Source organism: Ammospiza nelsoni, chromosome 5 (assembly GCF_027579445.1).
Source record: "Ammospiza nelsoni isolate bAmmNel1 chromosome 5, bAmmNel1.pri, whole genome shotgun sequence".
NCBI classification, from domain to species: Eukaryota; Metazoa; Chordata; class Aves; order Passeriformes; family Passerellidae; genus Ammospiza; species Ammospiza nelsoni.
Genome location: NC_080637.1, coordinates 51,411,251 through 51,430,428, shown reverse-complemented (window position 1 = coordinate 51,430,428; position 19,178 = coordinate 51,411,251). Strand labels below are relative to the sequence as shown.

The 19,178-nt window shown below is 43.4% G+C and overlaps 1 protein-coding gene across 9 annotated transcripts in view; it reads right to left on the bottom strand.

Moving 5' to 3' along the window:
- RBFOX2 (RNA binding fox-1 homolog 2) overlaps nucleotides 1-19,178 on the bottom strand; it is a 170,707-nt gene that overhangs the window by 127,817 nt on the left and 23,712 nt on the right. For all 9 annotated transcript variants that reach the window (XR_009418487.1, XR_009418489.1, XR_009418486.1 and 6 more), the window contains exon 2: nucleotides 7,834-7,884. Coding sequence is in view for 4 of the 9 variants with exons in the window: in XM_059472216.1 (XP_059328199.1) it covers nucleotides 7,834-7,884 (51 nt within the window). In the remaining 5 variants the exon portion in view is untranslated. The remainder of the gene's footprint in view (nucleotides 1-7,833; nucleotides 7,885-19,178) is intronic.

Here is a 19,178-nt window from a genome sequence, read left to right as displayed (position 1 = left end):
TGGCACGGCACCGCACGGCACGGCACAGAGCCCTCTCCTGGCAGTGCGGCGCCAGCGCCGCCCGGCCCGCGGGGCACCCCCTGGCACCGCACGGCACAGAGCCCTGGCTCCCAAGAGCGCGGGCTGTCCAGCAGCAACGCACTGCGGCACTTCTGGGTACCTAGAAATAACAGCTTCACAGGTATTATTCAAGTGGTTTTAAAAAAATAATTTATGTCTATGTATCTATATACAGATCTATATATATATATCTAGGGAAGACAAGAAAGAGAGAAAGAGAGAGAGAGAGAGAGAGAAAGAAAGAGAGAAAGAGAGAAAGAGAGAGAGAGAGAGAAAGAAAGAGAGAAAGAGAGAGAGAGAAAGAAAGAAAGAAAGAAAGAGAGAGAGAGAGAGAGAGAGAGAGAGAGAGAGAAAGAAAGAAAGAAAGAAAGAAAGAAAGAAAGAAAGAAAGAAAGAAAGAAAGAAAGAAAGAAAGAAAGAAAGAAAGAAAGAAAGAAAGAAAGAAAGAAAGAAAGAAAGAAAGAAAGAAAGAAAGAAAGAAAGAAAGAAAGAAAGAAAGAAAGAAAGAAAGAAAGAAAGAAAGAAAGAAAGAAAGAAAGAAAGAAAGAAAGAAAGAAAGAAAGAAAGAAAGAAAGAAAGAAAGAAAGAAAGAAAGAAAGAAAGAAAGATAGATATATGCTGAGGACCCCAAGTGCCCCCCTCATCCAAGAGCTTTAAAACCACCCCAGTTTTAAGTTAGCGATGTACAGAAGAACTTTTTCCCCATAAAAAACCACCTAAAGTAGGGAGCTGTTGCCACAGGATGCTGTGGATGCCAAAGGTTTAGACAGGCTCCGAAACCATTTAGAGAAATTCAATAAAGAAAAAAATCTATCACAGGTGACTTTAAAAAAGAATAAAATATCTATAGCCAGGAAATCCCAAAGCCACAGGATTGCTTCAAGAGCACAGCAGAGGGGAAGTATCCCCGAATCTTGGCGCTGCTCCCTCTGTTTTAAGTACTTGCTATTAGACACTGTCAAAGCCAGAACACTGGAAGGCAGAGACCTTCTGTCTGACCCGGAATAGCTGCTTTCATGCCCTCAATAGGATATCATAGCTATCAACAGGCCATTTTCTCTGCACCATTTGGTTTTAGTCCTACAACTGATCCAGACTACTTCTAACACACACGCCACACTCTGGCGTAATCATTCAGAAGGGAAAATCTAAACAAGATGCTGTCCCTCTTGCCAGAGGAACTGAGGGGCTTGGGAATCTCTAAGACATGAGATAACACTCATATGGTCACCACAGGAGAAAAAGTGGTCTCCTGGTATCTCCCAAGGATGACTCACATCTCCCCTCTTTAACCCTTAAGCAGAGATGAGAAATTGCTTGAATCAGAGGACTCAAACATGAAAGGAATTTGTATTACATCATGCAAGCCCATTTCCTGCCAACGCCTTACAACCCCAGAGCTTTGGCCGGACTATTCATCAGCAAGGTATTTGTTACTTCCTTTGAGAAGCTGTTTATAGGCCTTAAGGAGCTTACTTCGAGGAAGTCTTCCCATGTATCTGAATTAGGTGCACTTCTTAACTATTTCTTCTCTTACAACTTTTTTCCACGTGGTTACTTACTATCTTTTGTTATTGATTATGAGAAAGGCATGCACTGGCAATGGAGTTCACTGGATATGTTTCTGGAAGGTATTCAGGGCTCTGTAAGGAAAGGATTCTGCCTCGTATTCAGAGATTAGAAAGGCAGCAGACATGAGGGAAGAGGGGAATAAATATACAGCCAGAGTGATCTACTTGCAAGACTCATGTCAACTGCAAGACATTGTGCTTCCTGTATTAATTAAGGGGTTTGATGCTAGGAAATCTGCTAAACAAAGGAAAGGAGAGATTTGGGGAAATGTGGCTAATACAAGCACAGAGACTTGGTTCAGAGTGAAATTTCAGAAGGTTTATAACAAACTAAGCTATTTGGTGGTTTGTGTCTTACAACTTTTTTAATCCCCCTTATAACTTTTTTAACCCCCTTTTAATCCCCCTTCTTGCAGCATCTTAGGGATATAGTCTCGCATGAGAAAACAAGGAACCACTTCTTCATGCTTCAAGTGATCTAGCAAGTGCCTGACCAGGACAGTTCTGGATTCAGGGGAGATGCTTCACCAGATTAGTCTCCGCAGATCTTGCTTTTCCAACTCATCCTTAATTGTTTAAACTTCAATCTGTAACCAACTCCTCCTTCAGTTTTTAGCTAAACATTCTGTTCTCTATCTTCCTTCTCACATACCACAATTTACATTGTTTTAACTTAACTCTCTTCACTCTCTCAACACGTTTTTACCTTCTGAATGTACTGTGAGTTTTAAGCAGCGTGGGATGCAATCTGGTAAAGGACTTCTCAGGTTCCTTCCCTCCTGCAGTGTTAAATGGCTTTCCATAAGCACATCTGAACTGGCCTAAGCTCCTCATAGCTTCATGATACAGTAACATCCCAGCAGTTCTCCCCCTACACACTCTTGAACCCCTTTGTGCGCAGCCACCTCACAGATGCTTCTCACCTCCTGAGTACATTGGACATTTTTGCCCAGACTACGTTCTCTGAAATGAAGCTCATTATTTTCTATGGGATACTGCAGGTAAGTCAGTAATAGATTATCCCTTCAGTCCTGTCCAGTACAGTGTGGAAACACTTCACTGCTTGCCTGAAGAGGGGCTGTAGGAGTCAGGATGCAGCAGATTTAGCAGACTTACCCCAATCCACCTAATTTTAAACATAAGCAAAGTGCTTAGTGCAGTTTTCCCTCATTAGCTTGGTCCCATCCCAGATTTCAGGCTGATTGCTTTCAAGCCAAGAGGGACTCCTTAAAAGTACCAGGAACACCAAGCCTGGTCTTCTCCACTTTTCTTGGAGGATCTCAGAAGCTTCCTGATCTTTGTCCTGGCTATTTACTCACAGAGCAAGGTGTTAAGACTTTATTTGAGCCTCTCTAGAACCTCCCTCTGCCCCTGAGTTTAATAATTTGTATTAAATACACTTTTCAAACAAAGAGTGTAAGAAACAAACAACCCAAAACCACACAAACAATGCTCCTTTCTAGCTCCTGAATAAGTTTACACTTCCACTGCCACCACCTCACAGGTTACAGAGCCACATAACATACACACTGGAGGTTTTATTTTCATAGTTACTAGGAGGAAAGCAAATTAAAAACTAAAACTTTTCAGGAAGACTACTTAGATTTGAACTTTGAGACAGGGAGTCTTTGTTACAAAAATGACCAAGCAGGGCACTAGAGAGACTGTGGTTGGTGCTATCATGGTACAAGTGAAAACAAACAAGTGACCAAACCATTTTCCTCCAGGATGACATTTTTGTTTGCTTCATGGCAAGAGCATCTCAAGTCTGTTGGCACTAAAGAGGTTTTTTTGGGTAGATATCCTAATCAATGCTGGGCCGCTTAGCTGCTAATCAAGTTGTGGCAATATTCCCAAATTCACACTTCATCCACATAATGGAGAAGAAGAAAAGATAGGTAAAAGAGTCTCAGACCACACAAATGAGAGAGGACAGGTTTCCCCCTCAGAATTCTGTGTGGAGATCCCTGCTGTTTGCTGCCAAGAGATCACCAATGAGCAGCAATGCCTCTGTGCAGCCAGCTCCAACAGGAAGCCCAGTGACCTGCTGTCCTGCCTCCCCATGAGAGCTCTCACACACCCTTCACATCTCAGGACGAAGGTCTTCCTTGCCAAACTCCCCACATCAGAAGGACTGGGCAAAGAAAACAAACAGAGAGGGGAAAAAAGCAACGGGGAGGCTTCCTGTTCTCACAGGCTGCCACCACTGCTGTTCATTTTCCCCTCACCAGCCTGTGGCCCAGGGAAGGCAGCACTCACATCCGCCTGGAGCCGGCGATGCCCCGTCAGATACTCCAATGCAGAAAGGGAGTGCAGAGCCAGGGGAAAGGCTGACAACCGGAGAGGATTTAACAGCATTTCACCTTAAGCTTGAACTCAAAACTGAGAGGATACTGATAAAGCTGTTCCTAGCAGTTGCCATAGGCAGCCACTACCTTGGGCTGCAGCCTCATCTACATACAGGAGAACAGCAGGTCAGGGCTAGCGAGTGCTCAGATGGAAAACCAGCTACTGAAATTAAGCTGTTGAAGGAAATGTCACTTGTGATAGGTAACAATGTTTCCACCACATTAGCACCAAACCAATGGTTCAGTTTGATTTAAGAATTGTACTTAGGGAAGTACAAGCTTTTAAAAGAGGCTTCAAACCAATATCCTAACCCGTTGTGATAGCTGAGGATCACTTTCCATAACAGAAGAGGTATAATAGCTCTAACATCCTGACCCAGTTCTGGTGTATGCAATTACCTCCTGCTTCCATAAACTCTCTCTCCTCCTCTCTTCCCTTTAATGGCAGCTAAATAAGGTGTTCTTGCTCATTTTGCTTCCTGTTGGGGAACAAAATTATTCTGTGCAGCTGCCAAATTCTGCCACGGAAGTGCCAGTATTCGGCACTCTAACAAATCTCAGATATCATGTCTAATACACTTGGACATGAAAAGCACTAGAGCAATATAATACAGGCCTTGGCTATATACAAAATGAGCTGGCACAGTCAGCATGCAACAGCCTTCTGGAAGAAGAATATGTATTCTTGATGAGTTTGTCTGTATGTAAAAGCTGTATCAGTGTAGCTGTACCAGTCATTTTCCATGTTGAGACCAGCTCAAAGTACCTAAGAGCTGTTTGTCACAGCTCGGGAAATGAAGCAAAGAAGTCTTGGTTCACTGCATTTTAGGCAGGCGCCTGCATTACAAAAAGAGAAATACCATTTCATTGGCAGACCTAACAGAAGGCTGAAAAACTGAATAGTCCCAAGGGAATAAGCTCTCCCCACCAAAAGACCTAGTTCTCATCTCAGCAATGTTACACTATGTTACACCAATATTCTGTCATTTTCCCTTTACCATGGGCTTTGTCCCTGCCATCAGCCTAGCTCTGGGAAAAGAAAGGGTATCCTGCCATTCCTGAATGGCCATTAGGCACCCACAGAGCAAACCCTGAATTCTGAGAACAGTCTCAGAGACCTCTCCAGCTCCTTACAGGAGTGTAATATAGATCTAGTAGTGCAATACTTCAGCAACAGAAAGCACCTTTTTAGGCAAACTTATACAATAATGATTTAGCACACATGCTCCCCGGTTCCTATGACCACAAAAAGTCCAGCAAGTTGGCCCTCTGGTGGGGCAGAGGAGGAACAAGGGGGCTGCACAACCACCCAGAGCTTTGGGTTATCATAAAGCAATCACACAACACCAGAATTCTGTGAGAAAGAGCCTCAACATGAACCCCATCTCATTTGTTTCAGTACTGCTGCTGGTGCATGGTGACAACAGAATGCTTCAGTACATGGGAAAAGATACAAAATAAACCCTGTTCTGGAGACCTAAGCATTCCCAAGTGGCCAAAGTGAGGACTCAAACCAATCACACATTTCCACTGGCAGGAATAAAAACTCCAATAATCTGGAACATTTGGGTATGATTTAACCACTAGAGGGTGTAAAAACAGCACAGTGAAAGGTTTGCAGCCAGCAATTTAACAGCATTCAGAGCCTGAAGGAATGAAAAAGGCATTCAAACAAATGAAGGAGGAGTAAGATGCTACATAAAGTGAAAGAAAGAGCAGAATTTGACTACTGTGGTCACAGGATGAAAAACCCTAAAAATAAGTTCAGCTTTGTTACTCCTCCTTAAGAAAACAGTGTGGGGAAAAACCACAGTACAAATACTTACAGTAAAGTAGTGCAATGGGGACGAGCACAATACACTGACTTACCCTCACCAGCTCAAATCCAGCTCCTAATTTGAGGAAATCCAACACAATTGCTCCTGTGTCTCATAATTACTTTGTAACAAGGTTAGGACCCCTACACATATTCCCACATCACTTCCTCCTTTCCCAGTGCAAAAAAGCAGGTGATGGATCAGCCATTGCTGATCTCCCAGCCTGTGGCAACAGAAGACTTCTTTTTCTGCTATCAAGTTAAAGCCTTGCAATCAGATTAGCTAAAAGCCTTGAAACCTCATTAGTGAAAACCAGATCTGAATTTAAGCTGCTTCAGGGACATAAGCAAGACAGAAGGACAAATACTTACTACGGATCAAAATGTCATAGAGAGCAGGAAGAAAAATCAAATTAAACAAAAAACAGTCAAAAATATTTTAACAAGCATTTGCTAAATGAAAACATACAAGTTAAACTGCAGTTGTTTGTCCTCCAAGAAAAAGCTATCTGCCATCTGAAATACATGCACACTTGCTAGCATTCATTACCCCCCATGCTCACCCATATAGAGCTCCCCAGGGCTACCCAAGCTGTAATTCTCATTTCACATCCTGGCTGTAGTATACCCTCCCATGCCCATCTATGCTGATCTAGCAATCTGCCAGCAATAGCAGTTCTGGACATTCAAATCAGAAGAGTTTTTATGGGATGAGAAACAGGAAACCTGTGAAGTGGGATGCACTGGTAGGTATCAAAACACCCCTAAACAGGTAGGTAAAGTGAAGCACCAAAATATCGTACAGAAGGTGCTACTAGAATGGGAAAGCCAAAAGATAGCCACTTTAAGGATCTGACTGGCTCTGCCTCACAGCCTAGCTTACCTCACTTAGGCTGGACAGAGTAGGAACACAACTCTCACAGCATCCCAGTGTGCAGTATTTATTTGCGCTAGTTAGTAGTTTAATATATCCCAGAAGACATTCTGAATAATTTCCTCCTATAAACTTGTACTCACATACCAGGCACCAAAGACTTAAGCTCTTCAGTTGCTGAGGCTGCACTATGCTGCACTTCCTTCATAAAAACATCTCCCATTAAGCTGTTATTACATATACCCAGACCTCATCAAGAGATGATGAAAATCACTTTCTTTATATAGCAGTACCTGAGAGTATTAAAGAATTTGATTTTGGTTTTGTTATTTGCTCATTACTGAAATGTGCTGCATTATTGATTTTCCGTGCATATTAATTTCCTGCTACACTGGTTCATACTCTGCTTTGCAGTAGCACTGCAGAACACTGAAAAAAACTTCATTCTAAGAAGGGAGATTTAATGTGTGACAGTTCTATCTTACAACCATTAAATTTCATTTGTTCCAAAGCATCTCCTCCTTCCATCGTGCAAATTCATCAACTGGGATTTCTGTCTTCTGTCAGGAGGCAAGAGAATGCTTACAGATGCAGTGCACTGAACAGTGTAATTTTTACTGCTGTAGGAACACATCCTGAATAAGAGCAAGGGGCAGGGGCCCTGCAGGACTTGAAAGGAATGCAAGACAAGTTCACAGATATTAGAAACAATCCAACAGGACGTGTCATTCCCTACTCCACCAGCAAAGCAGACTCTCACAAAAACTCAGTGTTGTTTTGCTCCCCAGATGCCAGAATTACAGCAATAAGTATAAAACAGGGCCAAGCATGTACTGGCACTGAACATCTACATTCATTAACACTGAGGAGATACAGTGGGAGCTTAGGACAGGGATTCTAAGCTGTGACATTTCTAAGTATCAAGAATTTCCTGAGCTGTTAGTAACGTGGATGATATTTAACCCTTTACCAGGCATCTTGCCACATATTGCTGGAAGCCATAAAACCCCAGTCAATTAATCACATGTTGTCTCCACAAACAATCCACAATAGAACAAAACTATTTTCACCCCATAACATGACAGCCAGGAAACTGTCAGACAAAACACACCTAAGTGTACAGAGATGCAGGGACACACACATTTACTGCAATCAGACACTTACTTGATTGTCTCTTGCTGGATAGCCATGATAACCTGAAGTCAGAGGCTCGTTCTGCAAGACAAGAAAACAAAGAGTGAATGTAGGAGTTTCAAGGAATAGAAAGCAAGGAAATATAGGCCTGTCTTAACTCAGCCAAAGACAAGACCCTGCATGAAATGGGGGAAGAATGAGCTAAAGCATTCTGCAAACTTCCTTTTTTCCATGTAAGCCAATACACCTAAAATTTATTTTCAACTGCATGTGCCAAATTGTGTAGAAAGGAAAAAAACAAAACAATCAAAGCCATAAAATAAGCATTAAACTAATCCTACTCTACCCTCTGTAAAATCAGTTATGTATAATATTGGTCCTTTTCCAAAAAAATTTTATATGCAAACACATTTATTATGATGAAAACTGAAAAAAAACAGAACATAAAATTACAGAAGCTATTGTGCACCTCACCCAGTCTTGAAGAAATGTTTCCCTAAACATTAGCTGTAAATGTGTCGTAATTTTTTCCTTTTCAAAACAATATTAATAGTTTAATATGAAGTTAAAAAGTAGTCAATGTAACTTCAAACACCCAGTAAGCCTGCACAATATCTCACACTCCCAACAGGAAATCAATCCTCTAGGCCTCATTTCTTCAGCCCAGAAGGGATTCTGAGCCCACATGTTTGGTCACATATTGGCAGCTCCACCATCCTCTCTGCAGGAATATATGAACCTCCAACACTTCTGGAATTTCTCTATGAAATTCCCAAACCCATCTCTATTTTAGCAGTGCAGTGAGGATTAAGATAACATAATACTGCCTAAATTTTTATTTCTGTTTCTAAATTTATTTTTGGTTCCTCTCCCTCCAACACATCCTCTTTGGAATGGGGAAAGGGCACTCACATGCCTTTCTGTCTGAGCAGAGGATAAACCAAACTGGACAAAGTCTGTATCAACTCCACCCTGGTACCCCAGTGCATTCACAAGCAACTCCCAGCAGAATGCTAGGAGGAGGAGGAGGAGGAAAGGAAAGAGCCACCCTCCACAATCACTTTCTAAGTCTATCTCCTGTTATGACTTGTGAGGAGGAACTCAAGTGAGCCCTGCACTTTCTCCAGCAGCTCTTGGGGAAGGAGAGGAGGGAGAGAGGCCCTGACAAAACACAGCAAAACAATCTCAAATTGTCAAAAGCAAATACATCATGGGCATGAAGCTGACTGGAATGTACAGTCACTGTCAGGAAAGAGGTTTTGTTGAATGTTTAAAGTTTTGTGCTGGGACATTTGAGTGAAAGGCCAGCTCCTACCAGAGAGAGGTCTCCTACCCTACACACAGCCTGTGGCCACTGCCACAAATTTCACAGTTTGCACAAAATGCAATTTAACGCAACTCCTGCTGAAAAGCAAGGTGCTATTATTTTAGGGCAGAGATTAGCAATGCTATTTAAAGTTTGTATCCATCCTCCTTCTCTTCCTCTTTACCTCAAGCCTACCCAGGGGATTCTCTGTGGAAACCTGCCAGGAAACAATCACCCTCTCCTCATGCTCTCATGCTACAGTAGCATGCACAGTATGAAAGCTTCAAGGACAACAAAACTTTTAGCAGCCAATTTTTGGGGATTAACAGTAATTAATTAGGCTGGCCACTGTGTGAGCACATTCTTCTCAAATACTAGCAGCCAGAAAGCAGGTTAAGCACAAAACTCCACAAACTATTCAGAAACAGAAAGAAAAACACAGAAATTGGAAGAAGCAAATGGAGACCATCAACTACAACATCACTCGAAGTTTAAACTATGAAGTTGATGGAACAAGTTCATGATGGAAATGTACAGTTAGTCTTTTTCTCCCTCAGTGTAAGTACACCTTATAAGCACTGTGATTGTTTATCCCACAAACTGCAGTTTACCAATGTATGTCTAAATACCATAAACATCCATCCTATATCAGGAGAGATGGTCTTCTCTTGAAAGACTATTCCAGGCATGCTTTTAACAGTACTTATACACACACCTGCAAGGTCAGTATCTCAGACAAATTCCTGTGCAAATCTCTCAATACCCTCAAAACCAGAAAGATTTCTACAAAGAGAATAAGGAATTAATGGACAACTTGCCCTAATGGATATTGAGGATATGGGCAGTGAATGCAAGCTGAAAGTTACAATTAAGAAAGAAAAATATAATTGTTCTTTTCAGGATTATGTTCTTCACATAAGGGACTAATAAAGAGGGACTATCATCACAAGGCTGTGGCAGAAAAGAGACAGAACTGAACTTTGTGGGATTTCCTGAAATCACAGAACCTGGATGCCAAGAAACCACAACCAGAAACAGAACAGTTTCGAAAGTAGAAGCAAATCACAAAAGTGTGAATAGAAAGATGATTACAGAGATCTGAGGGCAGTCCACAATATGTAAGAAGCCAGAAAGAAACAAGAAAAATTGAATGGAGGGGGAAATGCCCCACATCCCACAATCTCTACTTTGTTTTTTGAAGGACAAACCTCACAGAATGCAGACTAGTAATGCCTGAGGGATATGGTTGCATCAGGAGGTAAAAGAAGAGGTGTTACATTAGTGAGAGTTCTGAGATAGCAGAGGTTAGAAAGAGGGCAGCAGCTGGAGCACTGAGGTCACAAAAAGGCCAAAGATATCTCTTTGCCTTTCATACAGCAATGCTACCACCAAGTACTGGACTCTTTGCAAAATCCCTGCTGTGCGTATCATTGCTCTAATTGAACTTAACTCTCCAAGAGAAGGCAGGAAGCGCCTAGGGAAACCGTCTCCGGCCAATAATCTCCAGTGCTGCCAATTTTACAGGTCACTAATGGTGAATCTGGGGCCTGCTGCACGATTATTCCATACAGAGTTTGCTTTTGTTGGAAACTAAACAGAGCAAGAAGTGAAAGCGTTAAACTCCTGCAACTGGAACAGCACAGTCCAGCAACATCCACACAGAAAACCCCTGCTAGTAGACAATCTAAGGCAGCAGAGGCTGGGGATACAACTCAATCTCCTCCTCTGACTGCACATGAACAAAACTAATCTCACCAAATGGAAGTGGGAAAGGGAGAGGGAAGGTTTGACACAGATAAGTGCCCACCACAAACATAGAGGGACTCTGCCTTCTGGCAGCAGCCTGATGGGAGAGGGAATCCCCAGATAACTCCATCCCTTTCACACAGCTCCCTCCTGCCAATTACATTCTCTTTTGATGCCAACATGCACCCAGACATTCATAAAGAAATTGAGTTAGGTAGCACTACCCTGCAAAATCAAATCAAACTGCCACTGGGATGTTTCATTACTTTGTTTACCACTGAAAGGCATTTCTCAGGCACTTGCAATTTGCTTTAGAGTAGGGAGAATAAAACTGGAAGCTAATACCAGAAATCAGCTTTCTGCAATACATATTGGGATTTTATTCAAACCATATTGATGATCTCACACATGAGCTTCCACACTTCCATAGGATGGGTGACCACTGTGGCTGTACCGCAGCAACAGCCCCTGTGCAGGCCAACTGGATTTGACAGGGTACAAGTCACAACTCAGTCAAATCCACAAAGTCTTTACCCCCCCTTTATTTCAAAGTTTTCCTATTCTTTCATTTCCCAGCCTTGCAAACACAAGACCTTTTCCACTGGCACTTGCAATAGTAAGGTCTGCCACAAACTGCAAGTCACAGGTACTGCCTCAGGTCAGAATATCAACTCAGCACAGTCATTTGTAGATGACTGAAGCTCAAAGTAAATACTCCTGCACATGCAGAACAGCCAGGCTTTGGAGTTTTTTGGAGTTTTGATACCTCTCAACTTGACACATTCCAAGAGCAGCTGAATTAGACACATCTTAAAAACATAAGAAATTGCCAATCAACAAAGATGCCATGAAGAGGTGATCAACTCTGCAGGTGGCACTAACTTATGAAAGGCCTCAAAGGACTGGAATAAAGTCATTCCTCTATGGAAAATGTCACAACTCCAACACATAATGGAAGGTCTGAAAGTCCTTCTACTCTTTTCCTAAAATTAAAACTAAATTTTAGCTTAAAAATGCAATAATCCTATTTTTGGACTAACCTGACCCCAGAATCAATCAATTTCACATCACAACTTGCCATTTTGCCAGATGCAACAATCACTGATCAGCAACTCTTTCCTGATAGCCGAATGAAACCTAGAGTCTGCAGATTAAAACTGCTCGTAGGAATCATTAGCTTAGTAAGTTCATCCACACTTCCCCCAGCCAGAAAATCAATTCCTGCTGAATCCAAGCTTCAGCTTCAAGTGCTGAGTCCTTTCCATTGCAAAGATAATCTCAGAAACATGACCAAGCAATCTCTTCCCTGGATCTGCAGCATTCCTGCTTTGTGACAATGCCAGGATAAGTGGAATGAGGTTAATGTAGTCCTTTCAAGTTCCATAACCACCTACTGGGCTCCAAACAGCAGCAGCAAAACTCACAGGAACAGCTCATGTCTCTGCTCTGGCTGCCCCCAAGAGCTAAGGCTGGTGCAGCAACCTGGTAGCTTGGAAAGAAGCAACCAGAAGGGAGAAAGCCAGAAACCCTCAGACTACACAGAGCAATGAAAAAAAGGCAACAAGAAATTACTTGTTCCCCCCAAAAGCAAAATGGGATTTTGAAGTGATGAGATAGCACAAGCTACACATTTATCAGACTTGTACTAGACAAACAGAAGCCACTTTCTCAGAGCACAGTGAATAAGATGTTCACAATGTGAAAAAAAAAAAAAGCTGAAAACACTGGCTACGAAGCTATTAATCTGAAAGTGACAGTTGCGAAAAAGTAAAGATCACGAGCCAGACAGAAATCCCAGTGCTGTTCATCACAGCCCAGTGGTTTCACCATCTTTTTTGTTTTACTTCTTGCATGCAGGAAAGACAGAAACCCTGTGTTGGGGAAAGGGGGGGGGCAGGTGGGGGGATTGTCTTGAAAAAGGCTTTTTAGTATTTAACTGTGGCAGAGCACTGCTAAAACTGTAAATGCCTTGATCTTATTATCAGTTGCTAAGAAAAAAGGCAATTCTTTATAAGATCCTTACTTGCACAAGTTATTGCATATAAACAAACAGGAAATAACCATTTCTTTGTCCAAGTGTATCTGATGCATTCAGTGTGCCTCCTCAGCTGTGTGTGCTGCCTCCTACCCCAACTTGTTTTTGGATAAAATTAATGGGGTAAGTAGCATCTAAGGGTGAATTACCAATTATTAATGAAAAACTGAACCAAGCAGTTTTTAAATGGATCTTAATGTCACCCTTCTCCCTCCATACTTATCCTAATTTGATATACAGCTCTTGCTAATCACTCTGCAGCACCAATAACTGTGTCTATAGTATGGGACGCTTCCCCTCAGCTGTCTTCACTTTCAATTAAACTTGCTTCATGGCTTTGGCTGTTTTCCACATGTGCAGACATCATCTAGGGAAGACCTTCCATTTATTTGCTTTCTTGTTAGTGCCCTGACATCAACAACCTGTACAATTTGCTGGATGCAAGTAGCAGGACTTACATTTTACTTTTCACCCACTTCTCACCCATCCACTACCCTATCCCCCCTCCCCTTTTTTAAGTGTATTTGGGGACTAAAAGCTTGAGATTTTGATAAAAGCCACCCAACAAGTACACTGTGCACAGCTGCCCTTGATGGCTGGGAAGAATGCTGGCTAGCACAGCCCTGGCTTCCGACACCCACCCCACAGGCTGAGGCCCCTTCTTGAGGCAGGGAGAAGCAGGGGTGGGGCTGCCAGCGCAGGGCTCTGGCTGAAGGGACCCGGTGCTCACGAGAGAAGAGAAGCGCCCCCAAGCTGCTCTGAGCCCAGTAGAGGCCAGGACAGAGGCTCATCCGGCCCCTCTTCCTTCCTGGAATTCTGGCCCTGTTGCTGCAGCGACAGCAGCCTCCGGCCTAGCCCCCCCCCCACCCTGCTCCATATCCTCAAAGCCCCGTGTTTTCTGCAGAGCCGGTAGGACGGGGCAGGAGAGCTCCCGTGCTGCCATGGCCGTGGTGCCTCAGAGGGCTCCAGGGAATGCAGCTCCCGCCTGCAGCCTCTCACCCACTCCAGCCCCACAGCAGAAGGGGGTCCCTGTGCCGGGGGTCCACTCCAGCCTCTCAGCTGCACCAAGCTGCACACCCAGCCCTGTAGCAGGGCCATGGCACCCACGGAGCCCACAGGCTGCTGTGGGACGCAGCCCTTCCGCCCGGCCATCGGGAAGGGGCAGGACCCCAGCTGGAGAGAGGCCAGGCCTGCCAGAGGCTCCCCGGGCGGGAAGCCCAGTGACACAGTAAAGACAAGAAAGGAAAGTGATGTCAGATTAATAAAAATAGTCTCCTGCCCTAACCAGAGTTTGAATAGTCTGGAGCAGTCGGCTAGGGAAGCCCACAAGGTGGTCAGACAGAACTGGGCAATTTGGGAATGGCTGCATCCCTGTTGAATAGAGCCCCAGTGATGCCACCCAAATGTGTCAGTGCAATTTTCTGTATTTTGAAATACGTATTTTCTTAACTCTACTCTCCTGGCACTTGGTTTCTGTGAAATCATATGTATACAATAGGAAGAATAACTGATTGGCATAGCAGAGGCCGCAGAATGAAACACAGACAAATACACATCTGACCAAACCACACAGAAAAGTTTAAATACTTTCAGGTCTGTTAAAATATTCATGATGCAACAAGTTTACAAATGCATACTCAGGCTTTAAGCTGACAATGTCCATATGGAGTTACAGTACACAAGTCTAATGCTGCAGAGAAAGGGGATTTTCATACACAAAAAGCACTTCCACAGCTAAAATGGAAGTATTTTATACATATTCTTTATAACAATGCTGATTCTTCCTGGACTTTTTTTTTCCTAAATAATGGAAGCAGATCTCTGGTCAGAAGCAGCCTTTCCTCCAGCTAGGTTTTTCATTCTCCAGATGAGCCAATGGATGTTTTCAGCTACTCAAATATAATTGAAGAGAGAGATAAGATTTCATTAATTCACTGTAATTTAAACATGCAAAACATACACTTTCTTTGGACTACATATGGTAGCACCCTCATACCACTCCAGGCATGAAGAAAATACAGTCTGACTCTGCTGGTCCGTGACCTACAGTGGCAACAATAGACCCAGTGCAAGTTAAAGCCCCTGGGAATACTGTGCACTGTGTGACGTCTGTGATCCAGCAAATACAAGGACACTCTGCATGCACAGAAGTCAATAGCACAAAATATTGATTTCCCTCCTCTTTTACTAAGCAGAAGCATTTTAAAATGGCAGTTCATCTTCATGCTCTTACTCAACAGAAACAGGACAGGGCTCACAACAAAGCTCTAAAATATAGCACTGGGGGCATCTTTGGATGTCATAATTATTACATGGGGCTGAGGAAGCATTTCACACATAATTTACACTGAGCCAACTCGTTACAGGGCAACATGCTCATGGCACGAAAATCTGGTTTGCTCAAACATGATGACTACAAGCTTTCACAAGGTGAAGAGGACTACAGAGTTTTTGCCTTAGCAGTCGGTTCACTGTTCTGTTTTCTAAAAAAACAGGATGGAGAATACATGACAGAACAGGACAAGGGAGATGACACCATGGATCCAGAAGGGAAGTCAGTTGATCACAAGCTTCTTGGCTGATTTTACAAATGTTCACAGGCTGTTGCTCAAAGGCTAAAAAGAAACAAGTGTACTCCTACTTTGCAAACGAAATTATAGTTGTCATATTACCTTCAGAAGAAAAAAGCTTAAGCTAATTTGTCACCTGGGTGTGAAGAGGCTGTGATATAAAATTAAATCTGGCTTGCTCTAAGGGAAATTGGCACAAAAAAGAGATAGAGGCTCAACAGCACACGACTCTGACAAAATCATACTGTATACTAAGTGCTGCAGGCAAATAGGTGCAAGAGAAATTTTCTGTGCCCTGGACACACTGGCCTGATTGCATAAGCTGCCCTACATAGCTACAGAAACTATTTTCCCAGGTTCACATTACAAACCATCTTCCCTTTCCCCAAAGACATAAATTGTTTAAATAGCCTAGCCAAATGCAGTTTCATCTCTGGAATACTGCAAGTGCCCAGAGCCAGCTTGAGAATGGAGAGAAGTGAGGTGGGCAGGCTGATGGGCTGGAGCTGTAATGGCAAGGGGTTAAAATGCCTGGAGGAGGGAGAAAGCAGAGGGCTTGGGGCAGCCTGCCTCGGCAGCCAGGACTGTTTTTGATTAAGCCTGCAGGATTGTGGAGCTGCACAGGAAGTGCTGGGGGGCTGGGGGTCTCAGAGCCGCCATCCCAAACACACTGGAAATCTTTGTGTTCCAGCAGCACCATCTGGAAACAGTTAGAGAGAAACAACTCCCAGGCCTTCCTTTGCAAAATAGAAAAAAAAATACTAAATCCACTCTTAAGACCATTAAGTCTGGCCTCTTCATCCCCCTCCTGGAAGCTCCTCTCCCTGCAACAGCAGGGAACAAAAGGACACCTCTAAAAGGGAATGAACCCCCTCTCGTTCTGCTGCAAGAGCAACTTGCACAGCATGGCAGCTCCCTCTGCTTACAAGGGACACCCCAAAGTGCATCCCAAAGAGTATCCAGGACACTAATTGCATCTAATATGATCAGCTTGGGGGGAAAACAGACAGCAAGTCATTCCACAGCTAGAACATCCCCAAATGGGAGCTGTGCACATTCAGGGATACCCTGAATTCCGGCCCTTGAAATCTCCCATTTCTCTGCCATAAATCAGCACATGGATTTGAGAGAAGCCACTCCACCAGAGACAAATATTCCAGACACACACAAAAGATCTAATTCTGTTCTTAAGAGGACAGACGGACCACGATGCAAAGTACATCATCATGGTGATGGCTCCCCTACTGCCTCAGAGGTACCCAGGATCAGAAGGGCAGCAGAGACTGATCCAGCCATTTCACCCCTGACAGGCTCCTTCTGATAAGGGAACAACCTCTTAGCACCTCAGCACATGTTCTGAAGACAAAGGAGGTGTCTGTCTCCAAAGTGCCATTCACTAGTATTTTAAAAGGGAAAAGTAGAGGTCATGACTGTTGAATTTTACCAGAATAAATCCTCATGTAACAGTTTATTAGAGGGTTACTCCCCTTGCAAGGGTTCCTATCTCCACAAAGAAATAAAGCCTGCTTTTACCCTTCCCTCTTTGCTTTACCTTTATTCATCTCTCCCACACACATCAGTATTTTTCAGGGATTTCCTTCTAATTAGACACCAGAGTGTTACACATTTGCCTACAAAAATGTAGAGAAGTATCAAAACAAAATCAAAGCTAACCTTTCAACATCCCAATTAAGCAATTCCATATGAAAAGTAAGGAGTGATTCCTGCTATAACACAACACTATTCCACTACAGAAAACACACCTTTGCCTTTCTTTTTACATGCACCCTATAGCTGACTGCCACCTTCTTATGGGCCAGGGACAGATGGAATGGGATGTGGTCACATGCCAAAGCTCTCTGTAACCGGAGTGCAATTTATAAAAATAATAAAAAAGAAAGTCTTAAAATAACAGGTTTTCTAAGCCATTAACCAAGGACTCTTTGGAATCCACTTGTGTTATACAAACCTCCTCACTGCTCATGCAAAGCTCTTGCTAAACATGATTACCCTGAGTTACCTGCATGGCAGCTGCAGTCATAGCTCCCTACCACAAAGCATATGAAAAAAGCAAAATCCTGCCTAAGCTACCAAAAATACCCAGCCTAGACAAACTGCACAGGATGGCAGGCTACAGCTGATATCCCAAGCTAGGCAAATAACTTATGCAGGAGGGATGAAGCATTCCCATGCAAGCAATGGTCACAGCTAGAACACTGTTAAAACAAGGAGAAAAGGAACACTTATCAAAGGATGTCCTTCTCTCACAGAGAAGGAACACATCCTCTCTGGAACAGATTTGAGTTTAAGTACATGCTTTGTTTCAAAATTTTAAGAAAAAGGAACAAAAAATTGGGAGAGAGGAAAGATAGAAAGAAGAGAGAAAGATACAAAACAAAACAACATCCACCTGATATCAGGATCAAACCAGGTATTTGCAGTTAGCTACTGTTTCCCTTTCATTGCAGGGAAGCAAGGCAAGCCTCTGAAGATTTTCTAAAGTCATGCTACCATAGAGAGCAAAATTAACCAGAGTGGTCTGAATTCTTCAGTTTGGTCCAGATGGGAATGCTAGCCCTGCTTATAAGGGAATAGATGCTGCTGCTTCCCTTTCTGCCCAGAAGGGACAAGAACTTTATATACTAATAGGAAAATGAAGTGAGACTTCCAGCAGTCTCAGGTATTGGATATTCTTATACATCCTGTGTGTAAATACAGCCATCAACAACAAAAATAAAATCGTGATTAAACAGCACAAGCTCATAGTAAGAAATTGGGCCTGTGAAAGGTCAAGAAAGGTGCTAGAGAGCTTTGTGGTGACTGCAGTAATAAAGCCCCAGGCTGCTGCACCCCAGGAACCTGGGAGACTGCAAGATCTGGGTCTGTCAAGCAGGCTGGAGACAGACACAGTTCTTCCCCGCAGCATCCTACATGCCTCCAATGCATTTGTCTTTTTACGAGCTTTAGGTCTAGTTAAAGCGCAGGAAGTCCTCAGGAACAGCATACAAACTCCTCACAGAGCCTCAGTTCCACCCTTTTGTCTTTATGGATAGTCTGAAGCCACTGGAAAAAGACCCACGCCCCTCTCCAGGAGGTCTCAAAACCCCCAGAATGCACATTCCTGCCAGCACCACACAAAAGCATCAAAGCCCCCTCCCTTCCCTGCCTGCAAGACAATGGAATAAACAAGGCAGTGGAACTAACCCAAACTAGTTCCTCGCTGATTTGTACCCTATGCCCCCTGCAGCCATTCCCATTCCAGCCCCCTGCAGCTATAACCACAGCCCCCTCACCATGTCCCCTGCCACGGTCCCTCCAGCAAAGGGAGCCAACAGCACGGCGTGGCTGGACGATCGCCCAGCTGCTCCACACGGAGTGCAGAACCCACAAGTCCTGACCGCCCTGCCTTCCGTGGCGCACTTCTCTGCATCTCTCCCACCCCATCACCATTTTTCACAAAGCTTTTAGGAAGGTGATAGCATTACAATTCCCCCAACTTCAAAATGGAATTGAAATTACTGCTTGGTTTGTAAGTGTGCATGTGTGGGCAGGGATTGTCACAGCACATTCACCTAAAGCTTGTTTCCTTCACAATTTAGTCTAAAAACCTCTCTCCTGTGTACAATCCCTGGAGACTTCTTTGCATTAAGAAGTAACATTTCCCTGCCTGAGTCTACAGATGAAATGCAGAACAAAAGAGATCTAAAAGCATTGAGCT